Source organism: Ichthyophthirius multifiliis (assembly GCF_000220395.1).
Source record: "Ichthyophthirius multifiliis unplaced genomic scaffold scaff_1120509251364, whole genome shotgun sequence".
NCBI lineage: Eukaryota > Ciliophora > Oligohymenophorea > Hymenostomatida > Ichthyophthirius > Ichthyophthirius multifiliis.
This window is the reverse complement of record NW_004085945.1, coordinates 6,454-24,114: the sequence shown is the minus strand read 5'-3', so window position 1 is coordinate 24,114 and position 17,661 is coordinate 6,454. Positions and strand designations below refer to the sequence as shown.

At 17.4% G+C, this 17,661-nt stretch overlaps 2 protein-coding genes across 2 annotated transcripts, besides 27 other annotated features; both read left to right on the top strand. All coding sequences in view use genetic code 6, as the record gives it.

The window, feature by feature from the left end:
* Window positions 1–570: 570 nt before the first annotated feature.
* Window positions 571–624: a microsatellite.
* Window positions 625–1,137: 513 nt separating this feature from the next.
* IMG5_189590 (hypothetical protein) lies at window positions 1,138–2,072 on the top strand (the record flags this gene model as incomplete). The annotated part of the gene is made up of 2 exons (XM_004025161.1): window positions 1,138–1,202; window positions 1,409–2,072. 2 exons carry the CDS (start codon window positions 1,138–1,140, stop codon window positions 2,070–2,072), a joined length of 729 nt encoding a protein of 242 aa, XP_004025210.1.
* Window positions 1,229–1,291: a microsatellite.
* Window positions 2,073–2,880: 808 nt separating the features above from the next.
* Window positions 2,881–2,963: a microsatellite.
* Window positions 2,964–4,208: 1,245 nt separating this feature from the next.
* Window positions 4,209–4,251: a microsatellite.
* A 342-nt stretch (window positions 4,252–4,593) lies between these two features.
* Window positions 4,594–4,668: a microsatellite.
* A 364-nt stretch (window positions 4,669–5,032) lies between these two features.
* Window positions 5,033–5,057: a microsatellite.
* A 1,646-nt stretch (window positions 5,058–6,703) lies between these two features.
* Window positions 6,704–6,777: a microsatellite.
* Window positions 6,704–6,778: a microsatellite.
* A 4-nt stretch (window positions 6,779–6,782) lies between these two features.
* Window positions 6,783–6,835: a microsatellite.
* Window positions 6,791–6,828: a microsatellite.
* A 498-nt stretch (window positions 6,836–7,333) lies between the features above and the next one.
* Window positions 7,334–7,371: a microsatellite.
* Window positions 7,343–7,382: a microsatellite.
* Window positions 7,383–7,833: 451 nt separating this feature from the next.
* Window positions 7,834–7,902: a microsatellite.
* Window positions 7,903–9,096: 1,194 nt separating this feature from the next.
* Window positions 9,097–9,169: a microsatellite.
* Window positions 9,111–9,169: a microsatellite.
* Window positions 9,112–9,169: a microsatellite.
* A 753-nt stretch (window positions 9,170–9,922) lies between these two features.
* Window positions 9,923–9,976: a microsatellite.
* Window positions 9,977–13,867: 3,891 nt separating this feature from the next.
* IMG5_189580 (ubiquitin- hect domain protein, putative) lies at window positions 13,868–17,357 on the top strand (the record flags this gene model as incomplete). Its single annotated transcript, XM_004025160.1, has 6 exons — window positions 13,868–14,398; window positions 15,584–16,288; window positions 16,342–16,511; window positions 16,559–16,809; window positions 16,874–17,099; window positions 17,146–17,357. The coding sequence occupies 6 exons, from the start codon at window positions 13,868–13,870 to the stop codon at window positions 17,246–17,248; spliced, it is 1,986 nt and encodes a 661-aa protein (XP_004025209.1). The 3' UTR covers window positions 17,249–17,357.
* Window positions 13,976–14,017: a microsatellite.
* Window positions 13,976–14,018: a microsatellite.
* Window positions 14,102–14,170: a microsatellite.
* Window positions 14,357–14,416: a microsatellite.
* Window positions 16,825–16,872: a microsatellite.
* A 3-nt stretch (window positions 17,358–17,360) lies between the features above and the next one.
* Window positions 17,361–17,447: a microsatellite.
* Window positions 17,392–17,452: a microsatellite.
* Window positions 17,407–17,547: a microsatellite.
* Window positions 17,525–17,576: a microsatellite.
* A 7-nt stretch (window positions 17,577–17,583) lies between these two features.
* Window positions 17,584–17,626: a microsatellite.
* Between the last annotated feature and the right edge of the window lie 35 nt (window positions 17,627–17,661).

The window sequence follows — 17,661 nt, the reverse complement described above, 5'->3', positions numbered from 1 at the left end:
AATAATATTTAATATCCTATAAATTAAGATAAAAATAATATATTAAATAATAACATTAATTATAATAATATTTTCTATAATGAATAATAAAATGACTTATATTTAAATTATTAATTCTTTTATTCTATTGTAGGTTTTGATAAAATAAAAGAATTTACAAATTATTTTCCTCATAATAATTACACAATAGTCTGTAAAGAAAAGAAAGTTATATATAATAGAAAAATGCTTTAGTAATCAAAAAAATAATTAGGTATTTCATTCAAAAATAGTATTTGTAAAAATCCTATAAGTGCAAATGATTTACAATCTTCTGTTCTCAATTATTTTAAAATGCTGAAAAATATTTTAACAAATAACTAAAGGATAAAAGAATAATTATAAATAATAAAATAATCTCTTATTAATAAATAGTTGATTAATATTGATGATAAAAATAAAATTAAAAGATTATAAACTAAAATTTCAGATTAATGAGATATTTTTATATTTTATATAAAAATAATATTTATTATTACTATTTTTTGTTTGTGTGATATATATATATTATAATATATATTTAAACAAAATATAATTAAAAAATAAATTCTTAATAATATAAAAAATGGATATTTAAGAATTAAATACTATCAAAATATAAAATTGGAATGATCAATAATAATATTTAAAAGAAGAATATTCTTTGGTATTTTCAGGTTTTATAATAAAAAAAACTAAAATATTAAAAGAAATTCATTAAATAAATCATTTTATTATATTAAAGAAAGTAATTAATAAGCAAAACTTTAAGAAGAAGTTCAAAATCTTCATTAAATTTATTACAAAAATTATATTACATATATTGATTTAAAAGATTAATTAGTAAAATAAATTCTATATAAATTATAATAAAGATTTTTTTTTTAAATAAAATAAAAAAAAAGCAATAAATTACAAATATTAAATCTTCGAAAAAATACTTTCATATAAGCAATAGTTAATTGTTAAAAGACAGTGAGTCTTTTGTAAGAAACATAATATTTAATATATCTTAGAACCAAGAATTTTGTGCAAATTTAATATTGAAAGAAGGAAAAGATTCATATTAAGATTAAAAAATAGAAAATTTATTAAAAACAATTTTAAATACATTTTTTTATGAGTTTTTAGATGAAAATAAATTAAATTAAAAGGTTCTAAAATTCATTTCAGTTTTTATAAAGGTATAAGATTTTTATATTAAATTATGTATATATATATATATATATATATATATATATATATTTATTTATTATTATATATATATATATATCAATTTTAAATAATTGCTTTTAATTCTTTTTATTATTAAGCTTTTTTCTACAATATTAAAAAAAATAAAAATTATAATCTCAAAATCATTATATATATATATTATTATAAAAAAAAGTCATATATAGAACAAGCTTCAAATATTAATGATATAAAGTTTTTAGATTCTAAAATATTAAAAAAAGTTCTTGAGATTTTTTTTTAAAAAGATGAATTTTAAAATTATATAAAAGAAATATTTAATAATCCTTTATTAGCTATATACAAATTTCGATAAATAAATATTAATTAAGATGAGTAAATAAAAAGTATAAATTAATATTTTAAAAAATAAAAAAGTATCAAATACAAAAACCAAAGATCAAAAACAAGTAATGCTTTAGAAATAAGAAACTTTAAAAAAGAAAATTCTTTATTTTCATATTTGTAACAAGAAAATATAGAAGAATAAACCGCCTATATATTCCCAAAATATCTCATATACGAAGAATACTTAAGAAAATTTGATTTAAAGGAACCCAAAAAACTGGAAAATATAATAAGTAGGAACTTAGATAAAATAATAACAAAAAGCAAGCAACTACAAGTCGAAAAAGACTAATAACAAAACGAGAAGAAATTTATTTTTCAAAGTGAAGATTAATAAATAGAAAACATATATTAATAAAATATGGAAAAGCTAAAAAATATAATTAATTTAATTATAGATAATATCACAAAAAACGAGAAAAATATTCCTATATAAATCCGTATTATATGCAAAATAATCGAATTAAACTTGAAAGAAAAATTTTAAGAAATAACAAAAAAAAAAATCTAATAAATTATATGTCAATTCTTATTCGAGTTTTTATTTATTCCAGCTTTGAATTTTTCCGATAATTTCAAACAAGAAAATATGCTTAGCGAAATAAACGAAAAAAATTTAAATTTAATAAAATAAGTACTTGAAAAAATATACTTAGATGAATAGAATTAAAGGTTTAATTAGATAATAAAGGATAATTAAGATATTCTAAATATTTATTTAGATTAAATTTTGTAAGGAATTTCTGCCCAGGATATATTCTAAAACGAAAATTAGGATATTTCTATTTCTTGTATTTTTATTAGTCTTGAAAATATTTAAGTTATATGTAATTTAATTCAAAATAATAAAGAATTTTGTAATTAAAATATTAAAAATATCACTAAATTTGCCCAAAATGTATTTATATGTAATGAAGACTAGAAAATATTTGAAAGAAGAAAAGATTTATTTGATGAAAAAAAAGACGAAGAAGTCAAAAATTCTTAATTTTTTACTACTTTCTTTTAATTTTAAACAAGTCCGGAATATGAGACTAATTATTAAACTTAATATTAATAATAATATGCTATTAAAGAAAATATTCCTGAAGAAGAACAAGTAAATTTTTTATCATATTGAAAAAAATAAAAATATATATAAACATTTAAAAGATAATATTAAAAACTAAAAATACTTTATTATAAATACTAATATATATAGAATAAATAAATGATATTTAAAATTTTCTTGGATAAAAAAACCTTTAAATATAAGAAATACTAAAATTAATAAGAAACGTAATATATATATATATATATATATATATATATATATATATATATATATATATATATATATATATATATATATACATATACATATAAATACAATATTATAAATATAAAGGAGAATTACACTTTTAATTTAAAACATACAAATTATTTTGATTCTATTCCTATATCTTTAAAGGCTGAATATTTATAAAATACTATGTCAAAACTTCCCGAAAAATACATTTAAAATAATTTTGAGATTCTTTTATAAGAACTAAGCGACGATTTTTCCTTAAGATTTACCAAATTTAAATCACTAAGTAATAATTTTAAATAGAAACTACTAAATGCTAGATAAGTAATAAATATAAAAAGTAAAGATCTGAAAGAATTAACCGAAAGAATTAATAAAGAAATCATAATTAAAATTTTATAAGAAACAATAAACACACTATAATTGAGTTACTGTATAACTTCATCAACTACACGAACTGGAACTAGAAAAAAGCTTTAAAACAATCAAGTAATGTGTGAAAATGAGGAAGAAAAACAAATCCAAATAGTATCTATAAACGATTGTGTACATAATCAGAAAAATCTTGAATTTTTTTTATCCTTAACTTAAGGAGGATTAGATATAAGTTAATAGAAAAAACAAGAAAGTGTTGATAAAAATTTCCATTGTGAAAATTTAAATGGTTTTGTGGAAATATTTTGCAATTTACCAGAAGTAAAATAATGTATTTTTTATGGAAAAGATAACTTTGGAATTAATAAGAAGTTTTTTAAATTTTTTGATGAAGTTTTTGATATTATTATTTAGACTTTAAAATAAAAAAGATTAACTAATTATATTAATAATAATTTAAAATAAATAAAAGATACTTTTGAAAAAATATTACTTAGAAAAATATACTAAAAGTTTAATTTACTTAAATTTTTTTTTTTTTATATAAAAAATAAAAGAATATATCCTAAAGAAAAAACTTATTAAGATTTAGCCTTTTTTTGTAGAATAAAAACTCTAGAATGGATTAATTATGATCATTTAGATATTGATAAAACTAATAGAGTTGATGAAGTTTTAGATTTAGCAGCTAAATGTAGTTAATAAAAATTGTATATTTATATATATATATTATATAATTTTTTTTTATCAATGTAAAGCTTTAAACTAAATTGATTATGCTTATAGTCCTTTGGAAAAATTAAATTGTATAATCGATTATATTAATATGATTGAAAGTTTAATAAAAATAACATAGAATAATTAAAATGATATTCAAAAAATATTATATATTTATGTTTTATTAAAAGCATCTCCTTAAAGAATGTATTCTAATATAAAGTAAAACATATATATATATATATATATATATATATAAATATTATTTATATGTTTATATTAATTTTATTTTAAAAAAAGTTTTTTAGAATTATTTCTAAAATAAGAAACTAAAATTAATTAGGCTGGATTAAGTCTCGTAAAATTAAAATTAGTTATTGATTTTATAGAAAATATATAACCTTAATAATTATTGAAAGTTTAATAAACTGAATTTCATATGTATTGTTTATTATAAATTATATATAAATTAATAATAAAAAAAAGGAATATATAGAAAAAAGAAATAGAATATGAAATATAATTTCTAAAAAAAAGAAAAAGAAATAACTTTTTAAAAATAAATAAATAAAAAATTAAGAGCATACTATAAAATTAATCTTGAAAAAAAAAAAATATATATATATTTATATATTATATATATATAAATATATATATATTATTATATATATTTATTTATTTATATATATTTTAAGATATTTATATAATTTTATTTTAATTATATATTAATTTTATTTCCACATTAATTAATATTATTTTCATTTCAAAGTTAGTATTTTTTGTTATTAGAATGATAAGAATTTTTTTTATTATAAATTAAGAGGTTATAAAAAAAAATAGCATTGTATTTATTACTTTTTATTTTTCTAAACTTTTTTTATATTTAATCTTTAAATAACTTAATCAAATAAAAAAATGTAATAATTTCTTAAAAATTTTTTTCTTTTTTTGTAATTGTTATTATTAATTATATATATTTTATTAAAATATTATTTAATTATTATTTGTTTAATTTAGATAAAATATAAACAATCATAAATTCTATTAAAAAATATATAATATAATATAATATAATATATATTATAAAAAGAATATATTAAATTATAAAGAAAAAATTTAATAATCAAATATATAATTATATATACAAATAAAAAAATCATTTAATTGGACATGATTAAGCCTTTTTTGTAAAATTTTATTATTTTTCAAAAAAAACATATTTTAAAGATTAAGGAATAACACTGATTTTCAATTAGCTTTTTTCACTAAAATTTTCTTATTAAATTCCTTAATTTTAATTATTATATGAACCATCATTTTTAATAAAGTCATCCGATTTATTATTATCTATATTTTAATTATAAATTCTTTCTAAATTATTAGACTAATTTATTCTTAAAGAATTAAATAAATTCATATTAACTAAAAAAACTGATGATTTATTTTCATTTTATGGTTAAGGTAAAGCCACAATAGGAATTTAAACTTCTTATTATTAGTCTTATTTTATATTTAATAATCTATTAAATTTCGGGCAAATAATTTTACTAAATAGATAACAAAAATTCGGTTCTGTAAGTAAATAAAGCCATACAAATGCCAAAAGCCCAGCGAGTATTTTCGAGTTTAAGATTTATTGAAATTTTTTGAATTAAAAAAGACTAATTTAATCCAAACAATTATTATTTATTTAAAACTAGACAAAATTTTACATTTGGAAATTATTTTTTGCATAAATACTAACAATAATATTCGAGGTAAAAATAAGGAGAAATTTTACAATATAAAAAGCTTTAATTTTATTTTTAGTCTATTCTTTAAAAATAATAAATCCCCACCAAATATTTTCATTTTTTTTTTCGATATTTTTCTAATATTTTTTTTTCTTTTTAATTATAATAAAGCCAATCCAAGTTTCAAAAAAAATCAAAATTCCTCCCAAAAAAACACAATTTCCCATTAAAATCTTACTATAAAATTTACATATATCCATTTAATTTTTTTACTTAAAAAATTCTTCTATTTAATGTCTACATTATTTTTTTATATATACATATGATCTTTAATATAATTTATATTTTTCTTCTTTATTAAAACTAAACTAAAATATCTATAATAACTATTTAGATAAATCATTAGCCTCAAAAAAATCTTTTTCTGAAAAAAATAAACCTGTTTCTCTAAATCTACTGTCTATTTCTTTACATTCTTCCCTCGGATCAAGCAAATATTTCTTTTAATAATCTACATTAGGCTTTACATTATTAAAACATACTCCTTTTCCACCTGAAACTCTAAATTCGCTTAATGGAAGTACTCCTTATTTCAAAAAAGATACATAAATCGAAAAATCAGAACCTGGAATTTTCATATACATATTATAATTAGTCTCATCAGGATTCTATTTTGAAAATAAAATATCTCTAAAAGGACATTCTTCATTTTATGGAACACAAAAAAAAAAATCCTCATTTTATTCTTCTGAAAAACATTATTTTTAATTATTAACACATTAATGATTTTATCTAAAGTTGGCATTAGATATTCTTTTTAGACATATTTATTATCGTAAAGGGCTTTTTTTTAATTTTTAAGGAGAAATACCATTAATTTATTGGCCATTACAGCAATCATTTAATATAGTTTTTAATGAACAGCATTCTTTCTCGTCTATTTAATTATTTTGATAGCATCTACACCCATTTAATATACCTTAAAAACTAAATATAATATATGTATTATATATATTTATATATATATAATATTTATATATATATATTATTTTATATAAATAATATAACAATATATTTATATTTATTTATATTTTTAATTATTTATTTTTATTTTTATTAATATATATATAATTATTATTATTTTCCCCTTTTTTTTACTTATATTAAAATAATTAATCTTATTCTTATTTACAAGATTATTAATTTTCAATTAAATAAAAACCGTTTATTGGGTCTTATATCCAGTTTTGGAGTGTTTAATCATATTATTAATATTTATCAAGGAATTATAAATATATTAGAATACTTATAATTATTATTAGAGAACCTATTATAAATGAAGAACATGAATATATTAATGTACAAGGGAGTTAATTTAATATTCTAATACCCATTTATATTTTTTTATAAATTTTATTGTATTTCTTATGAGATTTTATTTTTAAAAAACTTTTTAATTTTTTTTTATTTTTTATGTGGTAATTTTTTAATTTATATCACTTTTTTGGTAATATGAGTTATATATATTAATTTATAAATATTAAATATAATCATTTTTTATCTTAATTATATAAAATTTAATTTTAAAAAAAAAACATAAAAATTAATTATCTTGTTGTTATTATTATTTTATAAATTTTTATTTTTAATATAATTTTTTGTTTTAAATAAATATAAATTAATAATAAATAAATTAAAAGTATTTTAATTAAAACATTATAAACTATTTTTACTTTTTATATTTATTTTTAATAATGATAATGCATTTTTTAAATTTAGTTGTTAATATAAATTTAAAAAATCTTTTTTATTTTTTTATAAACTATTATTATTATTATTAATTTATTATAAAAAATAGTTTATTTTATTAATATTTAATTGATGTATAATAAATTGAGATTAAAATAAATAAATAATAATATTATATATTTAAAATTAGATATTATGAAATACAATTTATATATTAATATTATTTATTAATATGCTTTAAGTATTAATTTAATAAAACATGAAAAAAAATATAAGATATATTTAATTTATTTAATGTAATTTTTTAAATAAATATATATAATATTTATAAAAAACTTATAAATATTAAAAAAGTATATAATTACAAACATAATATATATATTTATATATATATATATAAATATATTTATATTTACATATACATATGTATATGTATATATAATTAATTGAAATCATATAATTTTAAAAAAAATAATTTTATATTAAAAATTAAAAATAATAAATATTAAATAAATTTTGTATAATATAAAATTAATAAAATATATTATATTTTTAAAGATTTATTATTTTTGTAATGTATATGATATAAATTTATAAAAAAAAAATAACATCTATAATTAAAAAAAAAATAAAAAATTAATAATATAAAAAAAATACATATCTTATATGTAATTACTTAAAGACAAATATCTTGAGAAGTTTATTTTTAAAAAGAACATTTTTATAACAGTAAAAAAAGCTAAAAAAAATATAAATATAAACAATATAAATAAATAAAGAATAGTGAATAATCTTATCATGAAAACCTACAAAAAATAATACAAATAAAAAATTCAGAAGATGCTTTTAACTATTTTTTATAAGAGACTTAAGAAAAATCATTCCACGATTTAAATTACGATCCCTTAAATAGAATAAAATATTTATCTTTATTTGAATTATTTGAAAAATTATTAAAAGATTTGATATAAGAACTCCAAGAATAGAGAACTATTGAAAAGCCTTCTTAAAAAACAGAAGAAAAAATCACAAAACTATTAAATAATTATTGCTGGTTATTATTAACAGGAAAATATAGGTGGGGTGAGGATAGAATGAAAGATTATTTAAATGAAGTGCATATAAAATTCATAAAAATATTCCTTTTGGCCGAAAGCCCGGAAATATTATACCAAATTTATAAAGCAATGCATATAGATGAATATAAATTTTAATAAAGAAATTAGATTTTAGTTTTTTTTCCTTTTTTGATTAAAATATTTCTAGTTTAAAAGAAGATTTAATAAATTTATTTAATTAATGCTTACATGCCAGTTTTCCGGAAAAAGAAGAAAAATAAATTAGAGAAATAAAAAGATAAGAATTTAATCAAAAAGTTATTTAAAATGATATATTTTGGAAAGAAAATTCAATGTTTTATATTCAATAATACATTAAAGATAATCTTTTAGAATTCAATAAAAAAAAGAATTCTCTTAATATGAAAATTAAGAATATATTATTTTTGTTTTAGTTAAATATATTAAATTTTTATATAATTAAGATTTCTTAAATTCACCATATTTTTATATACTTAATCTTTTATCATTATTAACATAAAGTAAAAAAATTATATAGATATAAAAAAATAAATAAATAAATAAATATGAATATATATATATATAAATAATATATTTATATATATATATATATAATATATATATATATAATTATTTAAGAAATTTATTATTTAATAATAATTGTTTTAAAAAGAATATGATGATGAAAAAAGAAAATATAAAAATAAATAAAAAAGTCTTCTTTTTTTAAAATGTAAAAAATAAGGAATAAAAGAGCTTTTCTAAGGTATATATGACTTTATTTGTAAATATTAAAACGATAAAGAAAGTCTTTTTTTAATTATTGAATTTTTAGCAAATATGGATTATTCAAAGTTATTTATAAATGAGATAAACCTTAAAAAATATATAGAAAGTCCTCTTTTTTTTGAATTGGAGACGTTCCTTTATGATAAACTAGAAGATATATATAATATTTTTGATGAGAAAAAAGAAAAAAACATTAATTAACAGAAAAAATCATAGAAAAAACACAAAATATAAAAGATTTAATTGAAATAAGTGCTCTCAGTATTGAATCATTAAAATTCATTTTAAAAAATTACATTGAAAACGAAAAAGAAATAACAAGATAAGATATAATTAATTTAATAGAGAAAAAAATATTAATTCATAAAAAAATATTTTTATCATATTCCTAAAATAAAGTATGGAATTTTAGTCCCAATTTAATAGAAATGTATATATCTTATAGTGATGAAATATTCCATGAATATCTAAAAAACGATATGGTAACAATTTTGATATAATCATGTTCATCTTAAATAAAAGAATTTATTGAAGATCATAAAAATTTGCCAATTTATAAGTAAATATATATATATATAAAAAAAAAGTATAAAATATATTAATATTTATATATATATATATATATATATATATATATATATATATATTTTGTTTTAACAAAGTAATTAAATTGTAAATTGTGAAACTTTTTATTTTGTTATTAAATCCTATTTCTATTTTATACAAGATTTTTCTGATGAAATTTACGAGGATTTTCTTAGTAATTTTTTTTATTCGCCATAGAACATTACTTAATTAATAGTTGAAAAAATATTTATTTTAATAGAATAAAATCCTTCTACGTAATACAATTACTAAAATAATTTTTTTTCTCTAAATAATTCTTAAAAAATTAATAATGAAGAAATTTAAGAATATATTCCCAATATATAAATTTAAGGTATTCCTCCTTAAAATAATAACTCATCTATATTATCAGTATTGTGTTTTTTTTTAAATATATCTTTTCATTCTTCTAATGTGGATTAAATTGAAAATTATTATAGTTGGAAACATGAAAATAAGGTTTTGTAATTTGATAATGTGATTTCTGGATTTTTATATTCAGGTGTATAAATAGATAATTATTTTCAAAACTACATTAGCTGTTGTACTGATAAAGTCCTTTCTTAGAATGAAAATTTCAGATAAATAGTTACTAAATTGTATATTAAATATAATTTTTGTAATTTCTGGCATTTATAATTAATCAATTTCGATATTTAATTTGTCAAAAAAGAAAATGCGGCATATGCTATATAAGTTTTAGAAAAATAATTGGCTTTTTTTTTACAAAAATTATCCAAAGAATATTAACTAATATTTTCTTTATACAAAAAATACCCTTAAATAATATAAACGGACCAAAAATATTCTTTTTTATATCAAAGAGTAGTATATTGGGAGAATATTAAGCACTAAAAAATGTGGGAAAACATATTAAATTTAAGCGAAAAATTAAATAAAAAAATGCGGAATTTTCCTTAATTAAAAAAAGAACTTTTTGAGGTTTTTTTTCGTTTTTTGAATGAATTTTAAAAATTTTTTTTAATCAAAAATGACTTGAAATTTTTCTATGAATAATTTAGTGAAGAAAACCTAATTTTAAATATCGAAAAAAAAATAAGTTTTTCAAAAGAAAATTTATCTTCAAATTTCTTCTTTTTATTTTCTTCCAAAAAACAGCTTTTTTCTTATATTCCTTAAAATAATTATATATCAGAAAAAGTCTAAAAAACATCCTTTTTTTGGAATTTACTTAATTATTTAGCCTATGTTGATAAAGAAAAAGGAAATATTTCAATTCTAGAGTAAGTTTTAGCTTTCGGAGGCTATGTTATATAAGAATTTACTTATTAGATTAAAAACGAGTAACTTTTATAGACTAAATATAATAAAAAACTGCATTATTTTAATGAATTTCTACATATAATAATCGAAAAAATACTAAAAAATTTCAGTAAAACGACTAAGAATTAATAAATTACTAAATTTCCTTTTTTTACAATTTGCTTTAGAATATAGGAGATTTTTCAATATGTTAACTAGTTTTTATTTTCGAAAAAATAGGTTTTTTTTTTTCGAAAAGCCATTCTTTTGATTAAAAAGATAAAAATCATTTCGAATAGTTTTTTTTAAATTTATGTATTAAAAATCATTTTTTTGAAAAAACATTGATTTTATTTACTTAAATAGTCTAAAATAAACCATAAAATGAAAAAAATATAGAAATTTTAAACGAAAAATTATATTTTTTGACTTTAACATTTATTTTTTCAAGCCCAAATTTTAAACCAGAACTCAAATATTTACAGAGTTAACTAAAAATCGAATAAATGGATAAAATTAGCACTTTATTATATTAATTTATACTTAAAATATACTCTAATACTTAATTTTAATAGGAAAAAACTTTGAAAAAATACACAAAAATCTCCAAAATCTCATCATTGTATAAATACCCATTTTTTTCGAAAATATATCAGAATAAAATGTACTGTAAATTCTCAAAAATCTCATAGTTTTAGTATATGCAAATTCAGGTTAAAAAAAGGAAATTTTTTAAGCTTTAATTGAGTCTTTATTTTATTTAAATGGAGAATAAGATGAAATTTCTTATATAGAAATATAAAAATAATACCATATTATACTCATATTAGAAGAAATGAAATAAAATGTTTAAAATAAATGGAAAATTTTATTCCAAATAGTCCTTTAAAAATTGGAAAATGGAAATGATTTAATTTTAAACTATTAAAATATACTTGAAGATGAAAAAATAGGCAAAATAGAAATAAATGAAGATATTTTATTGAAAAAAAGTATAGTTAAAAAATTATTTTTAGAAAAAAACAAAAAATAAACACAAAATTTTTAAATGAATTAATTTACTAAAACTTAACCTTTTTTTTGAATGAAAAAGATGATTTTTTATATTTTTTTGAGCTTTCTTTATCCGAAAATAATATAGAATTTCTCATAAAGATTTTCGTATATATTTTCTAGATAAAAAGCAAGTGTTTTTTGGATTTTCTAATAAATTTAAAAGTATAAATTTTAAATATAATTCTTTAATAAAAAAAGAACTAAATCAATTTTAAAATTGGGACATCTTTACTAAATATTTTTATGTACCTAAATACTTATGGGATAATAAGACTTTCTAAAACTAATCACTATATGATCTTTTACCATTTTTAATTCAAAAAATTATAGATTAAGATAATTTTGAATTATTAGCCGTATTTTTTAATGTTTTTCCTAATCTTTTATTATAATAAGAACAATATATAAATATAGAAAAAATCGAACAAATATTAAAAAAGGTAATTCTTGGTAAAAAATCAATTTTAGAATTGAAATTTTTAGTTTAGAATATATACATAGGCTGTATTTTATAAAAGGAAACTTAAGAAATTTACACTTAAACACTTTTAGTGTATTTTTTAGAAGAAACATAAAACGAAAAAGAAATAAATATTGAAAATATGATTGAACTTATGAAATTAATTTTTCCTTAAAAAATAGAAAAATAAAGAATTATGTTAAATATTTTAGGAAGAAAAATTAATTTCTAAAAAAATAAAATGAAAATTGAAAGATGGAATTTGGAATATTTTAATAGTCAAATTTACGAAAAAAACAACTCCAAAAAAAACAAAAAACTCTCAAATGCTGTTTTTGAAGATCTATAGGAATTTGTTTCATAAATAATACTAAATTAGGATTATTATAATGATTTTTTAGTATAATATGATATATTAAGTAAATAAAATCTCGAAAAAATAGAAGATTTTGGCAAAATAATACTCCTAGAATTAGACGATGGATTTTTAAAGGGAAATTTGATCAATTCAGATAAAAAAGAATTTAAAAATTAAGTATAAAAAATGCAAATTAAGAACATTTAAAAAACACATGAAGAAGACAAAGAAAAAATTCAAGAAAAAGATGAATAAACCGAATCATAATAAATTTAAGAAAACAAAGAAAAACCTGATTAAAAAATCGAATAAATTACACAAAAAAACAACGAATAAAACTCAGAAAACGAATGGTCTAGTTTAGACGAAGATGAAAAAAGCGTAAAAATTACAGAAAAAAAAAAAAACTAAAATAGTTCTAAAAACGATGAAGATTGGTCAAATTTTGATGAAAAAGAAGAAAAAGAAAATGAAGAACAAAAAACTTAAAAAAACAACCAAAAAAATTTTTTGTAATAATAAAAACGATCTATAAATTTAATAAAAAAAGAAAATTAACATAATGTTAGTGATCAAGAAGAAGACTAAAAAAGTGAGGATTTTTAAGAAATCGAAGAAAATAGTAGTATTTTAAGTGACTTAGAAAATTAAGACGATGAATAAGCATAATTAATAACCGAAAAATTAAATAAATATATTGAATTGAGAGAATAAATATGCTTATAGTATCATTTTTAAGGAAAAATAGACAAAAATACTAAATAATTTACTAAGTTAATACAAATTTTAAAAGAAATGAAATCTAATCAATAAACACGTACCTTATTTACTTAAATATCTCAATAAATAAATCCCGAAGATCCATTAAGACATTATTTATAGCAGAAGTTCCCTTAAGATTTTAAAAAGAAACAAAAAAACAAACAAAAAAAACAAACAAAAAAAAATGATGAATTAGAAAATAAAATCAAAGAATATGATACTGAAGAAGACGAAGAACACAAAAATAAAGCCAAAGACGATTTTTTCGAAGAAGAAAAGGCAGACGAAGAAGAAGACGAAGAAGACGAAGAAGAAGAAGAAGAAGAAGAAGAAGAAAAAAATTAGAAAGCAAAAAATGAATAAGAAAGTGAATTCGATCTTTTTAGCCTTTCCAGTTCTGAAGAAGACTAAAATTCCTCAGAAGATTCTTAAGAAGATGAAGTTTATGATGAGGAAACATACACAGAAGATGAAAATTCATTCGAAGAAGATGAAACAATATATACAGACGAATACGGAAGTGAAGAAGATGAAGAAGAAGAAGAAGAAGAAGTAGAAGAAGAAGTAGAAGAAGAAGCAGAATAAAATAAATCTTCTAAAAACAATAATAATTAATAAAAAACACTCTCAAAAGATTAATTAATTAGTCTTTTTATGAATACTTTAATTTTCTATAAAGAAGAAACTATTCTTTAACTTATAAAATCGTTTTATTCTCTAGATTTTGACCTTTAAATAATATGCAATGAACTAATAAATCCTATACATGGTCCTTAAATCATCTAAACTTTATTCTTTTTGTTAAAATTGCCTTTTTATTTCCAAAAATACCAAAATCAAAATGATGATGAAGATGACTTTTTTTTTAACTTTTTCCTCAATTAAAAAAACAAGGAACTTTTTGGCAAATAATACTCTATTTTCTTTGATAATACACTATCTTTTTTCAAATAGCTTCTCTTAAATTCATAAAAAAAACATTTCTCCTTCTATTTTACTCAAAAAGAATATTTTTCATATACAATTCCCCTATCTTTTTTTCAAAAACCCCAAAAAATGCTCCTTTTTGAACCCTAAACAGGCCTAGAAACCCTTCTAAGTATCATTGGAGGCGATTTTTCCGACTTAAACATCTAAATATCCTATATTAAGATCCTTAATATAATTAACAGACTATAAATCCCCGAAAAGTTTCATTTTTCCCCCTAAGCAATCCAAAACATTTACTCCTACTACTACAAATGCTAAGAATTATTCAAATTGAGGACCGCATAGATCTCTCTTTTGAAAAAAAATGCCTAAAACAGCTTCTTAGATTCCCTAAACCTGCTCTAAATATACACGGAATACTAATCATAGATTTTAAACACAAAAATAATCCCTATATTAAACAAAAGTATCCAAGATTAATCTTTCTAAACTACTGAACATCACCTAAATCACATATAAAACATAATTTTAGACTAAAAATAGAACTCTATATATGAATCATTTAAATTTTTTGCCTCTAACATGCGTTTTTTGATAAGACTAGTTTTAAAAAATATCCCAAAAACAAGCAAGAATATTTCTGACTATTTCCAAGACTTAAAAAAGGCACTTTCACATTAAAATCTCCTCCTATTGTTTTCTTAAATAATAAATCATATTTTTTTCTTCTATTAAAACTTCTTCCAGAAATCGCAAAGCAATGCCCAATAAAAATAAACACTTTAATCCATTATAGAAATTTATATTCCTTTAATAAAGTTAATGTACAGTCTCCACCCATATTACGATTTTGAAAACTATCAAAATAAAACTGCCAAAAAAACACCAACAGCCACTTCCTTTACTGATATCCCTTAAATAAATATCAATAAATAAGCCTCTATTTAATAGAATATCATTGAAAACATCTAATTTTATTAACAAAAAAACACTCTTTTTGACCTTCCTACCCTTATAAATATACTCGAAAGTGGCTTTTGTGATCTTATAAAGCTTTTCGTAGGACTAAGCGACTAGTTGTTTTAAAAATACATTCGTGTAGTGTAAAAAAACCCTTAAATTCTTCACCATTTAGACCTAGAAACTCGAATATTAGCTATAAGTATAAAAGCCATAAGAAGGGCTAAAAAAAGATCTGAAAAAAAAGATTTTTATTTAGAAAATATAAACTTAAAAATAAATAGAAAATGTGTATTTGAAAATTCATTCTAAAAAATACTGACATAAACTGCAAATTAAATCATCCAAAAACAATTCGAAGTCAAATTCAAAAACGAAGAAGGAATAGACTAAAGTGGTTTAACTAAAGAATGGTATTCATGTATAGTAAAGGAAATATTTAACCCAAATAACGCACTATTTAAACTAGGACAAAAAAAATTAATGCATTTCCCAAATCCACTCTCATATTTAGTCCCTGATAATATTACTATATTTAAATTCACAGGAATTATTATAGCAAAAGTAAATATTTATATTATCAATTATATATGTAAAATATATATATATCAAAAAAGGCTATTTTAAATAGATATATTGTAGGAATTGATTTTGCAAAGTTTTTTCTTAAAGTTTTAACTCATAGAAATTTAAAGATATCCGATTTAGAAGACATTGAACCATAATAGGCATAAAATTTACTTTGGATAAAAGAAAATTCAGTAGATGATTTATATTTGACTTTTACGTATAAAAATAAAATAAAATATTTATTCATTTTTAAATTTATAATAGATATAATTATTATGTATTTGATGATTATAAAGAAGTTGAGTTAATAAAAAATGGAAAAAATATAGAAGTTACGAATTAAAATAAAAACAGTTATATAGAAAAAGTATTATATTTTATAATGATTTAATAAATAAAAGACTAAATAAGAGCTTTTATGGATGGTTTTTATAGTATTTTCCCCAAATCCGAACTATATTTAATAGATTGGATGGAATTAGGAATGTAAATAGCAGGAAATTAAGAAATAAACTGTAAAAATAATCATTTATATATATATATATATATATATATATATATATATATATATATATATAGTCTAAGAAATGAGAATAAATACATAATATAGTGGCGGATATAATGAATAAAGTGAATAAATTAAATGGTTTTGGGAAATAGTTGATTAATTTGATGATAAAATGAAAAGAAATTTTCTCTTTTTCTTAAGCGGTTCTTATAAATTGCCTCTTGGCGGTTTTAAAGAATTTGGATTTGAAATCAAATAAATATTTGATATTTAAAATCTACCTGTTGCTCATACATGGTAAAAACTATTTTTTTATTTTATTTTATTTTATTTTTTTGCGTAGTTTTAATTAATTAGATCTTCCTTAATACGAAAGTAAAAATATTCTTTTGAAAAAATTATTATAAGCTATTTTAGAAGGAAATGATAGTTTTGGTATTGAATGAAATTTTTTTTAAAATAATTAAACAATATCTAAATATATATTTTCTTAAAAAAAGTCTTTTTATTTTTAATTTTTTAATAGTTTTCATATAATTTATATATTATTAAAATATAATATAAATATAAAAAATTATAAAATATTTATTATATAATATAAATATATAAATATATAAATATATAAATATATAAATATATATATATTTATAAAATTCATTTATTATTATTTATAAAGTTTATAATATATATACATAAAAATTGATAAAATTGATAAAATTCTTTTTATTTTTATATATAAATTTATTAATTATTATAAAAATCTTATTTATATATCAAAAATATTTTATTTTTCTAAAATTTTATTTTTTCAAATATTATTTTTTATTTTATTTATTAAATATATACATTAAATTAGAAT